Source organism: Miscanthus floridulus, chromosome 5, assembly GCF_019320115.1.
Source record: "Miscanthus floridulus cultivar M001 chromosome 5, ASM1932011v1, whole genome shotgun sequence".
Taxonomy (NCBI): domain Eukaryota; kingdom Viridiplantae; phylum Streptophyta; class Magnoliopsida; order Poales; family Poaceae; genus Miscanthus; species Miscanthus floridulus.
The window spans coordinates 135,868,909-135,880,481 of NC_089584.1; the positions used below are offsets into that span (position 1 = coordinate 135,868,909).

The 11,573-nt window shown below is 44.8% G+C and overlaps 1 protein-coding gene across 1 annotated transcript; it reads right to left on the bottom strand.

Annotated features, from left to right (window-relative positions):
* Positions 1 to 3,270: 3,270 nt before the first annotated feature.
* Positions 3,271 to 4,899, bottom strand: LOC136453746 (uncharacterized). Its single transcript, XM_066454303.1, has one exon. It carries the CDS (start codon positions 4,897 to 4,899, stop codon positions 3,433 to 3,435), a length of 1,467 nt encoding a protein of 488 aa, XP_066310400.1. The 3' UTR covers positions 3,271 to 3,432.
* Positions 4,900 to 11,573: the final 6,674 nt, after the last annotated feature.

Below are 11,573 nucleotides of genomic sequence, written 5' to 3' on the forward strand. Positions count from 1 at the left end.
ACATGCAGCTTGTTCGGTTGGCTAATTCGTATCGTTGCTGGTTCGTGAAGAAGTACTGCTGGCTGGTTTATGTGAGAGAAAAATACTGTTCCAGCTGGAAATTTACGATCGTTTACGACAAGCCACAGCCAAACGAACAGACTAATGGTTCGGCAATCTCCGTTCTCGGATCTGTGGAAAAAGAGAGCGACCCCTACATACTGATGAACGGAGGTGGAACATGTGTGTAGGGTGGACCGAGTAAAGGCCCTGTTCGTTTGGGCTGGTTTGGCTTATAAGTCATGGCTGAAAGTATTATTGGTTAGTTTAGTGTAAGAAAAAAATATTATTCGTTAGCTGATAAGTCATGACTTATACCGGTTGAAAGAGGCCAATTCATACCGCCCGAGGTTCTGCCTGCCTGGGTCTGGGTAGGGGATTATCTGACCGGCTGAGTGGCTGTACGATTGAGAGAAAATTCCTTCCTTCTCCCGTTCCATTATCCTGGCAAAATTCTGCACGAGCCGTGTAAGCAGCCTTCTCCCCTGACCCCTGTGGCCCTGTCCCGGAAGTCTTGACTGCTGGCGCGGACTCCTGATGACACTATGACAGCGCCACCACGTGACGGCACGGCACCAGCTAAGTGTTTACCAACTTGGCCCTTGTTTAGTTATCCCATAATCTAAACTTTGGCATTATGTAAAAAGAAGATTTCTTGTCACATTAAACTTACGGTACATGTATGGAGTACTAAATGTTGACGAAGAAATCAAAAACTAATTGTACAGTTTGGTTGTACTTTGCGAGATGAACGTTTTGAGCCTAATTAGTCAACGATTGAACAATTATTACCAAATACAAACGAAAGTGACGCCAAAACTCAGGCGGCGCCAATTCGGCCGGCAGCTAAACGGGGCCTTGCTTGAATGCCAAGACTCTCGGGCCGGGACTCCATGCGTCAATGTGAATCGCGTTTCGCGGCACCCCGCCGGCCCCGTGCGGCTCACTCCAGCGGTCCAGCCCTTCCTGGCTGGAAGGCACGCGGACGCACGGCAGCGCGTCGTTTGGGGCGCGTTTCTTCGCAGATCTTGCGCGGCATGGGTCCGTGTCCGTCCGCGCGGGGCGCTGGCACGCCCAGGCGGCGGCGGGCAGCAGAAGCAAGCGGAACCTCCGGGCGGCAGCGGGCAGCCGGCGGGCCGGGGAATATTTTCAACCGCGTTGTCGTCGTCGGCTCCGTACCGTACTGTCTGATTCCACCTCGACCCGATGCGGGCGCTGGGACTGCGAGAGCCGCGTGCGTCGGTGCGGTGGCCAGGCCAGGCCTAGCGGGTGCTAGATGCCGTCCATTTCCGCTTCCAGATCTCTGTCGTCCCTGACCCCTGATTGCCCAAGGGGGGACATGGCAAGGGGTATGTATGTGCATGGTCACGTCACGTTCTTCTTCTGCTTATAGCCGTGTGGGTCACCTGCTACTGCTAGCCGGGCCCCGGGTGTGATCGAGTGGGGACTGCACGTCTGCACCTACGTCGGTGCACGCCACCTGGAAAACGAGTTTTAACCCAACGCCAACGGATCACACACTTCACGCTAGCTAGCCAGAACCAGAGTCAGAATGGATAGGTATCCAGACTCGAGACAAGAGCGTGGCAATGGCTACACGCCTACAGGGCCAGCGATTTGGATGGAGCCGTGCCGTGGCCCGTGGGGCTCGTCTTGCCCCCGTCTGCCGTCTCCGGATGAGCGCAACGCAACCCCACTTCACAATTAGTGACGACTAGACAACAACGAGTCGACGACGACGACAGAGCATGGCATTTGGCCGTTAGGCCAAGAATTTTGTCACCGATCGATCGATTCCCTGGCAATGTAGCATGGCACGTCTCTTTCGCATCTTCAAACTCTCTTGCGTTGATGATCTCCTGTTCTTGTTCGAGCAAACAAAGCACATCAGGACTCAGGAGCCTCCTCTGAGGTCTTCCAAAACAAGTATACTCCTACGAACTCTTGGTTGGTGACTTGGTGTACGTATGCTAACCCCATGGATCAGTTACGTGTGAAAATTGTGATATGCGTGCAGGGGGTACGGTCATCAGTCAACTGGCGTCGCCACATATTTTCTCTTCGCCTTGCTGTCCGGGTTAGTTTCGGCCTAACATGGCCTAATTGGAGCAGGCACAATTAGACTTCATCAACACATATACGCGCCTAATTCATTCCATCACTGCGTTGTGTGTGTTCGTGTTCGTTAAGTAGTCGCAGTTTTGCCTTACCTGACATCCACGAAAAGACATCATCAAAGTCAAATTGCCCACCAAACCAACCGCTTTGTCATTCAGCAAAACAGACACCTACGTGTTTGACACATTTCGCCCAAGTCAATGCACCTACTGTTTCAGCTTCTATTATTGCTTGGGCCCTGTTTAGTTCCACCCAAAATGTCAATTTTTTCAAGATTTTCCGTCACATCGAATCTTTGGACGCATGCATGAAGCATTAAATATAAATAAAAAATAAAACTAATTACACAGTTTAGACGAAATCTACGAGACGAATCTTTTAAGCCTAATTAAACTATGATTGGACACTAATTGTTAAATAACAACGAAACTACTACAGTGTTATTTCGCCAAAAATTTCGGCATCTAATCGGTACCTTGGTGCCAGTTGACCCCTGCTTCGTTCATAGCAAACCAGTACAGCACAAGCGGCCGCCATATGCTCATGAGTCATGACACGTAAAACTCTTGATGATTAATTGGTGCATTTAATTTGAAAGGAATCTGGGATTTAGGGTGGAGGAGAGAAGAAGCCATGAATGATATCGATGCATATGCACTGACGCATATCAACACGTAAGCACATTCGTAACCGAACTGATCCCATTATCCACCTGTAGCTGTAGTCCACTGGCTGCCAAACGTGCTCGATCGTGTCTCTTGCTATAGTAATCTCGCCTCACGACGGCAGAATGCATGCATGCCACATCAGCGGCGGATTAATCAAAGGTTATACACCAATGACCAAACAAGTCTCCCCGCTCCAAAACAAGATATATTCCAGGTTAGCTGGTCCAGTGTCGTACTTGAAGGACGGCCAAACTTTAGGCCGGCAAATGTGACGTGAACATCTACGCCAGTATCGCTATCCGCTAGCAGGGACGAAGCCAGGAAAAATTTTAGGAGGGGCTGAACAGGGACGAAGCTAGGAAAAAATTTAGACCCGACTGAACAAAAGTGCTACACCGACTTACAAACATTGGTTAACGATGAAATTCATAAAATACATCATGAAAAATAAAGGAAGCTGTTCATTCATACCGAAAGGCCAAATTACGAAACTAATAGACGGCGCTTGAGTGCTTGACGTTGACACACATTATTCATCCGAAGTAGCAATCTACACAAATAGACATAATTGATTAGTCAAACATATTTGGACCGCCAAATTATGAATTTAGAAGAGAATAGAGCATACCACTAATTTTTTAGGCAATAACATACGACGCTTTTTCATATCTTGAAACCGCTTTTTAATCTTTTCATTATCAATCTTTCTAAATTTCTCCTTCTCATTATAGCATATCATCAAGTCATTGAGCCAGTCATCACCCATTTTACTACGCAAATCTGTCTTTATAATAGACATGGCTGAAAATATCCTTTCAACTGAAGCCGTTGCCACCGGTAGTATCAAGGTTAGCTCAATGAGACGATAAACCAATTTATAAGATTCGTGCATTTTAGTCTTCACCATAATTTCAGCAACTTTTCCAAGTTCAGTGCATCCAAGAAATTCTGGAGTTCTTCTAGCACGGTTCACAAACTGTCTAAGTTGATTTGGCAAAACAACAAGTTCACCAATGTCAAAATCCTCAGCATAAATTTCAGCAAGCCTCACAAGTTTGTCCATATCAAAATTAGAGAAGGAGTTCTTTGGGTTAAAAGCAGCCATACATACTAATAACTCTGAACTAATTTCACTAAACCGATGATTCAACTCCGTCAAGATGGCATCAATGGCGACAAGAAAAATCTCAACATGATAGTAATGCATGTTTGTTACCTTTTGCTTTCTTCGTCTAGATGTCCCTCTAACATTTATTTCCTTACCCATATCTGGCACTTCAATCTCATTCTTCTCACAGAATGTTTTCACTTTTTTGAGTAATGGCTCCCATCCATTTTCCCTCATATCCTGCAAGCTATCTTTCACATCCGTGATCAAATGCATTGCTTCAACTATGTCTTGATCCTTTCTTTGCAAAGCTTGTGACAAAATATCTGTCATGCTCAACAATTCTATCATCAAATGCAGGATGAACACAAAATCAAAGCTCTCCATTTTTCCAATTAAACCTAAAGCTCCACCATTACATGTTGGTTTAATAGAATCTTTCTTCACTATCTCAAGGACATCTATGATAGCCTCCCACATGACCAAAATGCGAAGCAAAGTTTTAAGATGTGAACCCCATCTAGTATCTCCAGGCCTAGCTAGGCCGCTTTCTTGATTTAAACCTCTTCCAGTCATTATCTTACCATTCTCAATCTTTTCTAGCAACACATCATGATGCTTTGCAAGCAAAGCATCTTTTCTCATGCAACTTGCACCCACATTGTTGATTATTAAAGGAATATAGTTAAAGAAATCTGCAATGTCTGCACTAGAAGTCGAAACGGTAACAACCACTAGTTGCAATTGATGGGCAAAACAATGCACATAGAAAGCATAAGGATTTTCATCACGAATCAATTTTTGCACCCCATTAAATTCACCTCTCATATTAGAAGCTCCATCATACCCTTGCCCACGGAGCATAGAGATAGACAAATTGTGACTTGAAAGCATACTAACCAAAGCTTCTTTCAATGCAATAGCTGTACAACTCTGAACATGCTGAAGTCCAAGAAATCTCTCCATCACTTTCCCTTCATCATTGACAAACCTACACGCCACATTTGTTTATGTGTTAGTATAATTGTAGAAATAATTATAAAAAATCTATGCACAAAATTGCAATTGTAAAGTACTAACCTTAGAATCACTGCCATTTGCTCTTTTATTGATACATCTCGAGACTCATCAATAAGCACCGAGAATTTTCTACCTCGAATCTCATCCATAATGACAGCTGTGACTTCCTCTGCACAAGCTTTTGCAAGGTCCTTTTGTATATTAGGAGATAACATTTGGCAATTTTTAGAACCTTTGTCATATGCATCCTTCACAATCTCAACCTTATCTTTATACCAATCAACCATCTCTCTGAATGTACCCTTGTTGAGGGAAGTAGAACTCTCATCATCTCCACGAAAAGGTTGCCCTTGTGATATGAGAAATCTTGCAACATCTAAAGAAGATGTCAAACGAATCTCATATCGTTTTTCTTCCTCCGTGCTTACCTCAACTAATTTTCGACCCACACTTGTCCTTTGGTTCATAAAGTCATCACACTTCAGCCTAGCATCTACATGAGTCTTGCAAGCACTGTGCTTACTAAAAGCATCCTTAGCTTTTTTCCAATTCACATAACCTTGATGTGCAAAGACAGAACTCCCAAATTTTTCAGGCTTTTCCGAATTAAAGAAGAGATAACAATATAAGCAAAAAACTGCATCCTTAGACTCACTATATTCTAGCCAATCAAATTCATCAAACCAAGTCTTTTGAAATGATCTCCATTGACCACCAATCCATTTACTAGGAAATTGAAATTCACGAGGTTGGGTTGGACCACTCAAAGCATATGCTCTCTTTACTTGGTCTCTAATTTCAGGTTCATAATCATCAATTGGTTTGCGATTTCCAGGGTCTGCAATCATGTTCGATTGACTAAACTCTGCTCTAGGTTTCTTTGGTTGAGTTGTGCTCTCATTAGTTGATGGACCACTACCACTAGAACTTGAAAAGTAATTGCGCAGAGTTCTTTTCGACGACATACTGAAAATTTAAAAATTAAAATCCATCAAGAATCAAACCATTTTTCAATCACAGTCATAGACTTAATTTCATAATTATAGAATCACCTGGGCTGCCTGCTCCGACGCTGCTCGGCTGCTCCTACCGAGTCAAAAAGAAAACACTGCAAGTCTGCAAGTCTGCAATCACATCCAGGTCACATCGTCCTCAGTAGTCACTAGTCAGTACTGTAAGATTGACAGTAGTAGGTAGTAGTAGTAGATGACCTGCTCAGCTGCTCTGCTCAGACATTTGATGCTCGGCCGGCCGGCCGGCTACGCGATCAGCGAGGCGAGCGCCTGCAGCTCGAAGAAGCCGCCGGCACCGCAGCTCCAGTCTCCAGACGCGGACACGGACGCGGCATACATCTGGCGCAGCGTGAGGGCGCGGCTAGCGGCGGCGAGGCGGCGGGCGAGGGCGCTGGCCTCGGCTTCGGCGCGCAGGCGGGCGTTGGTGAGGCGGACCAGCGCGGCGCGGGCCTGCACGCCGTGGAGCCGCGCGGCGAGGTCGCGGTTGCCGGCGTGGAGGCGGGCGGCGCGGCCCCGAAGCTCCTCCAGGTGCCGCTCGAGATCCGGCGCCGAAGCCGACGCTGATGCCTGATGCGGATGCGGACGACCGCCAGACGATGTGCTGCTGCTCGCTGCTCGCTGCTGGGCCTGGGCGTGCGGCGTGCTGGAGCCGCCGAGGAGCCGCGTAGAAGCAGGCCGCCGCCTCCAGGTCTCGGGAGTCGCCGATTCGGTTGGGCTTCTAACTTCTAACCAACTGAGCTATTTTCTCTTTCGGCCCAACAAGAAATAGAGGCTTTTTTATCTTCTCTTAATCTCTTAGCCCCTCCTACCTATTATATATATGCATAAAATTTTAGAAAAAACTTAGGGGGCTCCACTTGTCTAGGATCGGTAGGGGGGGCTGGAGCCCCCCCAGCCCCACCGTTGCCTTCGTCGCTGTCCGCTAGTACTGTAAGAAAAGAAAAACTACTCTACTACACTAAGTGTGGCATATTACTGTTACATTGATCTCCACCAATTGGCCCAACTCTTGATCCGCGCTCTGATCGGGGGCGCTCAGTCTTTCTACTAGCTGATGGGCTCCCGTTGCACAGCGCCTTAAAAGAACGGTGGGGGCTGGGGCACCAGACATGAGGTTCACTGTAGCCGTCAACACCCCCACCGAAGTTCCTAACCCTAGACCGATCGAGAGGGGCGCTGTAAGCGACGGGAAGCTCTATCGTCTTCACCGCCGCCACATCACCGCTTTGTGCTGCTTGTGCTGCTGCTATCTTCGACGACCTGGCGGGCGAGTTGACGGCTACCTCTACTGCCTTCGTGGCCACCATGCTGGCGGCGCCATGGCCGCGACTGCACTTGGCGACCGAAGTCTTCTATCTAAGCTAAGTTTTACCCACTGATCTACGCCTAGAAGTACTTTCAGATCCATCAATGGTACTAGAGCCATGGTTGCTAGTGGGTAGATCCAGTTTGGGGTAGAAAACAGAAAAGAAATTAAAAAAGAAGTGATCCAAATCGGATCAGAAACCCCAACCCTAACCCTAACCCTAACCCTAATAGAGAGTTCGGTGAGGGGAGGGACCTACCAGAGATCTTCCTCACCGCCGGCGGTACCACCGTCATGTGGGAAGACTGCGCGCGCTGGAAGAGAGCCGCCGGCTCGCTGGCACTCTGCGGTGCCGCGTACAAGAGCGCAGGGCGCAAAGAGCACCACCGTGGTGCCGCTCGACGGCGCCGCGCGGGGCTTCGGCCACACGCTTGCACCGGCGAAGGGCGCCACGGCGGCGCCGCCACCTCCTGCGTCGACCTCGGGTACGGTGGCTATGGTGTGTGGCGAAGAGAGATAAAGCTAGGGTTTAGAGCAAGCAAGGGCACCATCGCCCAGACCGCTCGATGGCGGCGCACTCAGCCTAGGGCGAGCGCGCGCGTCGGTTGGGCCGCGTACTGTTTTCGTCAGGCCTGGCTGAATGAATAGTAAACGTAGAGTTTTGTTTTATTATTTTCAGAAGCAATTTTGATGAATTTTGTCAAGTTTTAAATCTCTGTAAAAATTTGAACCAACGGGATAATTTTTTCAGAGAGTAGATGAGTAAAGTAAAATGCTTCTGAAAATTAGACAAAGAATTTTTTTCATGTTTCCGCTGCAAAGTTTAATGTTGATTATCTTCTAATGAAATTCGAACTAACGGGAGAATTTAATTTGAAGAGCAGTTATATTTAGTAAATTATGATCATGTTTATCTTTTAATTAAATTGGAACCAACGGAAAATTTTAAATTAGAGGAGTAGTCCATTTTATTTAAGTAAGATTATGGTATTGTCATTTTCTGATCAATGTTGATGATGATAATATTATAATAAATTTAAGTTTGAAGTTTAAATCTCTGATAAATTTTACACCAACGTGGTCAATTTTTTAGAGTGTAGATAAGGACGAAGAAATGCTCCTAAACTAAAAGAATATATTTCATTATCAAGTTTCTGCTGCAATGATGTTGATTATTTTCTAATTAAAATCGAACCAATGGGAGAATTTAATTTTGAAGAGTAGTTATATGTATTTTAAGTTGATTTATGATTTTTATGCATTAATTCTATTTTCTTCCCAACGGTGATGTAGAATTGATGCAGAAGCACCTTGTTTATTTAACCGACGAAATCACTCGGCTGCATACCAACGGGCTGCAATGCTGGGCTATGTGAATGAAAAGGCTTGAGTCAAACTAGTTTAGGACTGTTTTTGTTAGTTTATTAGTTTTCTGATTAAATTGGAACCAACGGAAATATTTAATTAGAAAATAAAGTATAAGTGAATGTTTTAGTCATCATGACTAAGTTTTGTATAGATTTATCCCGCATGGGGAGAAGTTTTGACATAGTACTTATGCTAATCAATCCTGCATGGCGGGAGAAGTTTTGTGATGATTCACATGTTTTGTATCCCGTATAGCGAGAGAAGTTTGGGTAGCTCTTATGCTATCCTAGTATTGACCGTGGCATAATAGAAATATATCGTCATGGTCAATACTAACCAAAAGATAAGAAAAGATGCAAGCGTGACTTGCAAAAGTACCGCTAATGAAAGACCTTGTTGAGTTCTTGAAGTGAAATAAACAAAGTGTACTCCTAAACGGATAAAGAAATAACTTTGTTTACATGACATAATCATGTGAATGAAGTAAATTATAAGTGTCTCCTCGTTCACAGGCTTTCCCAATAGTTCTCGAAATTATGACAGTAAAGTTCATGCCATATTTTGAGGGAGAAAATATTAAGATCAATTAAGAAATATACTCTTCATTAAGAGTGAGATAAAGATGAATTAAGAAAGATACTCTTCATTAAGAGTGAGATAAAGATTAATTAAGATGACTGCGACTGTTGGAGAAGTACAATGGTCACAACAATTATACCCCTAAGCAGAGAAATAGCTAAATTCCTAAATATTTTAAAGTTCCGATAGGAAGATAGCGTAGTCAGCCTCAAAGATATTAAGGTGGTGCTTAAAGCGCTGAAAGAATTAAGTTGCCCAAGGGGGGGTTGAATTAGGCTAATTTTAAATTTCTTTGCAATAATTAAACTCTATGGTTAGCCTAATTAACCCATTGTGCCTAGAAAGTATTTCTATTGATCTAACACACAAAAGTTTAGCACCCTAGGTTCCAATCCTACTCTAGTATGGCAATTCTAGGAATGTAAATGACAAGAATTGAATTGCTCAAAGTAAATGCTTAAAGTAAAGAGAGAAGGAGGAACGCGGCGATGTTTTGCCGAGGTATCGGAGAGTCACTACTCCCCACTAGTCCTCGTTGGAGCACCCACGCAAGGATGTAGCTCTCCCTTGATCCGCGCAAGGATCAAGTGCTCTCTACGGGTTGATTCTTTGATACTCTGTCGCGGTGAATCACCCACAACCGCTCATAACTTGAGTTGGGTCATCCACAAGCTCCGCCGAATGATCACCAAGCTCCCAATCACCACCAAGCCGTCTAGGTGATGACGATCACCAAGAGTAATGAGCACGAACTCTCACTTGACCACGACAAGCCTAATGAGAAGGATGGATGCACACTTTGCTACTCTTGATCTCACTAATGAGGGCTCTCTTTGGGATTCTCAAATCTCAATCACCTCACTAGGACCTTGCTCTTCTTGGCACTCTTAAAGGTGTTTATCAGCTATTGGAATGAGCAAAAGTACCCCCACACGCACGAGTGGAGGAAGTATTTATAACATGAGCTAAAAAACAAACCGTTATGTGCCTCTACGGGGTGATCGGACGCTCCGGTCAAATTGACCGGACCCGCCAGTCAGTTCACCCTGAACTCTAGTGTTTATAGTGTGACCGAACGCTGGCCAATGTCCGATCATGATTTTCCCTCTCTGGAACCTTACTGGAGTCGATCGTAGCGTCCGGTCACTTGACCGCTCAGCGTTCGGTCGCACCAGACGAAAATACCTCGGTCAAATGAACTGACCGAACCCTGAGCCAACGTTCGGTCACACCAGAGCCAGCGTCCGGTCAGTATTTGACCCACCATTCACTTCCAACTCTTGATCATACGTGAATGAAGTTTGCTCCATTAGATCTAAGGGCTATTTTGGAGCTACCTAGTGCTAGATTTAGCAAGTGTGCTCCACACCTAACTCACTAGACTCATCTAGGTCAAGCTACCCGTCCATACCCCTCTTAATAGTACGGCCAAAGGAAAAATAAAGTCCTAAACTACTCTAAGTGTCTTTAACTCCAAACGACACTTAGAACTAGTCCATCCTTAACCTTGTCGTCCATCCTTTGAAAACCGAAACGATTTCCATCATAGGGGCATGACCACCATGATTGCCCAATTGATCTCCATTACCGTGACCTAACTTGATTGCCTCTGTAAAACACACGTTAGTCACAGTAATCACGTATTGTCATTAATCACCGAAACCCAACTGGAGGCCTAGATGCTTTCAAGCGCTATATGAGGTTTTAACAGATTAAACCCAAAATAAGATATTTGAAGATACACTATCTTTAGAAAAGATGAGAAGATCTAGGAAAGCATGGTATGTAGAGGTATGTAGAGACCTAGGACTTGAAGAGAAGAGGGGCCTCGTGCCCATTCCAGTAACTCAGGAGCAACAAGTGTCTCAATACCTGTTGATGTTGTATGACTAATACAACACATGTTGTTAGCTCTTCGAAGAAGATAAATAATGTAAACAAGGATCTTGTAATACAGGAGCCTGTAAAATCAATTGCCTCTTGGCAATAAAGAGCAACAACAGTCCCATATGAAAGTGCCAGTAGCTGAGGTCCCAGAAGGTCTCAAAGAATTAGTAAACCAGTTTTTCTGATGACTATGAAGTCTATGTTAATAAAGAAATTCAAATGGAAGGTGATCCCACCTCATTTAAAGAAGCCATAAGAAACGTTTACTCGTTTAAATGGCAATAAGCTATGGAAGTTGAAATGAATTTGATGAATACTAACGATGTTTGGGACTTAGATGAAATTGCTAATGGAGCCAAAACAGTAGGCTATAAATGGGTCTACAAGACAAAATGTGAATCCAAAGGGAATGTAGAAAGATATAAAGCATGACTTGTAGCAAAAAGCTTTACGCAAAGAGGATGAAT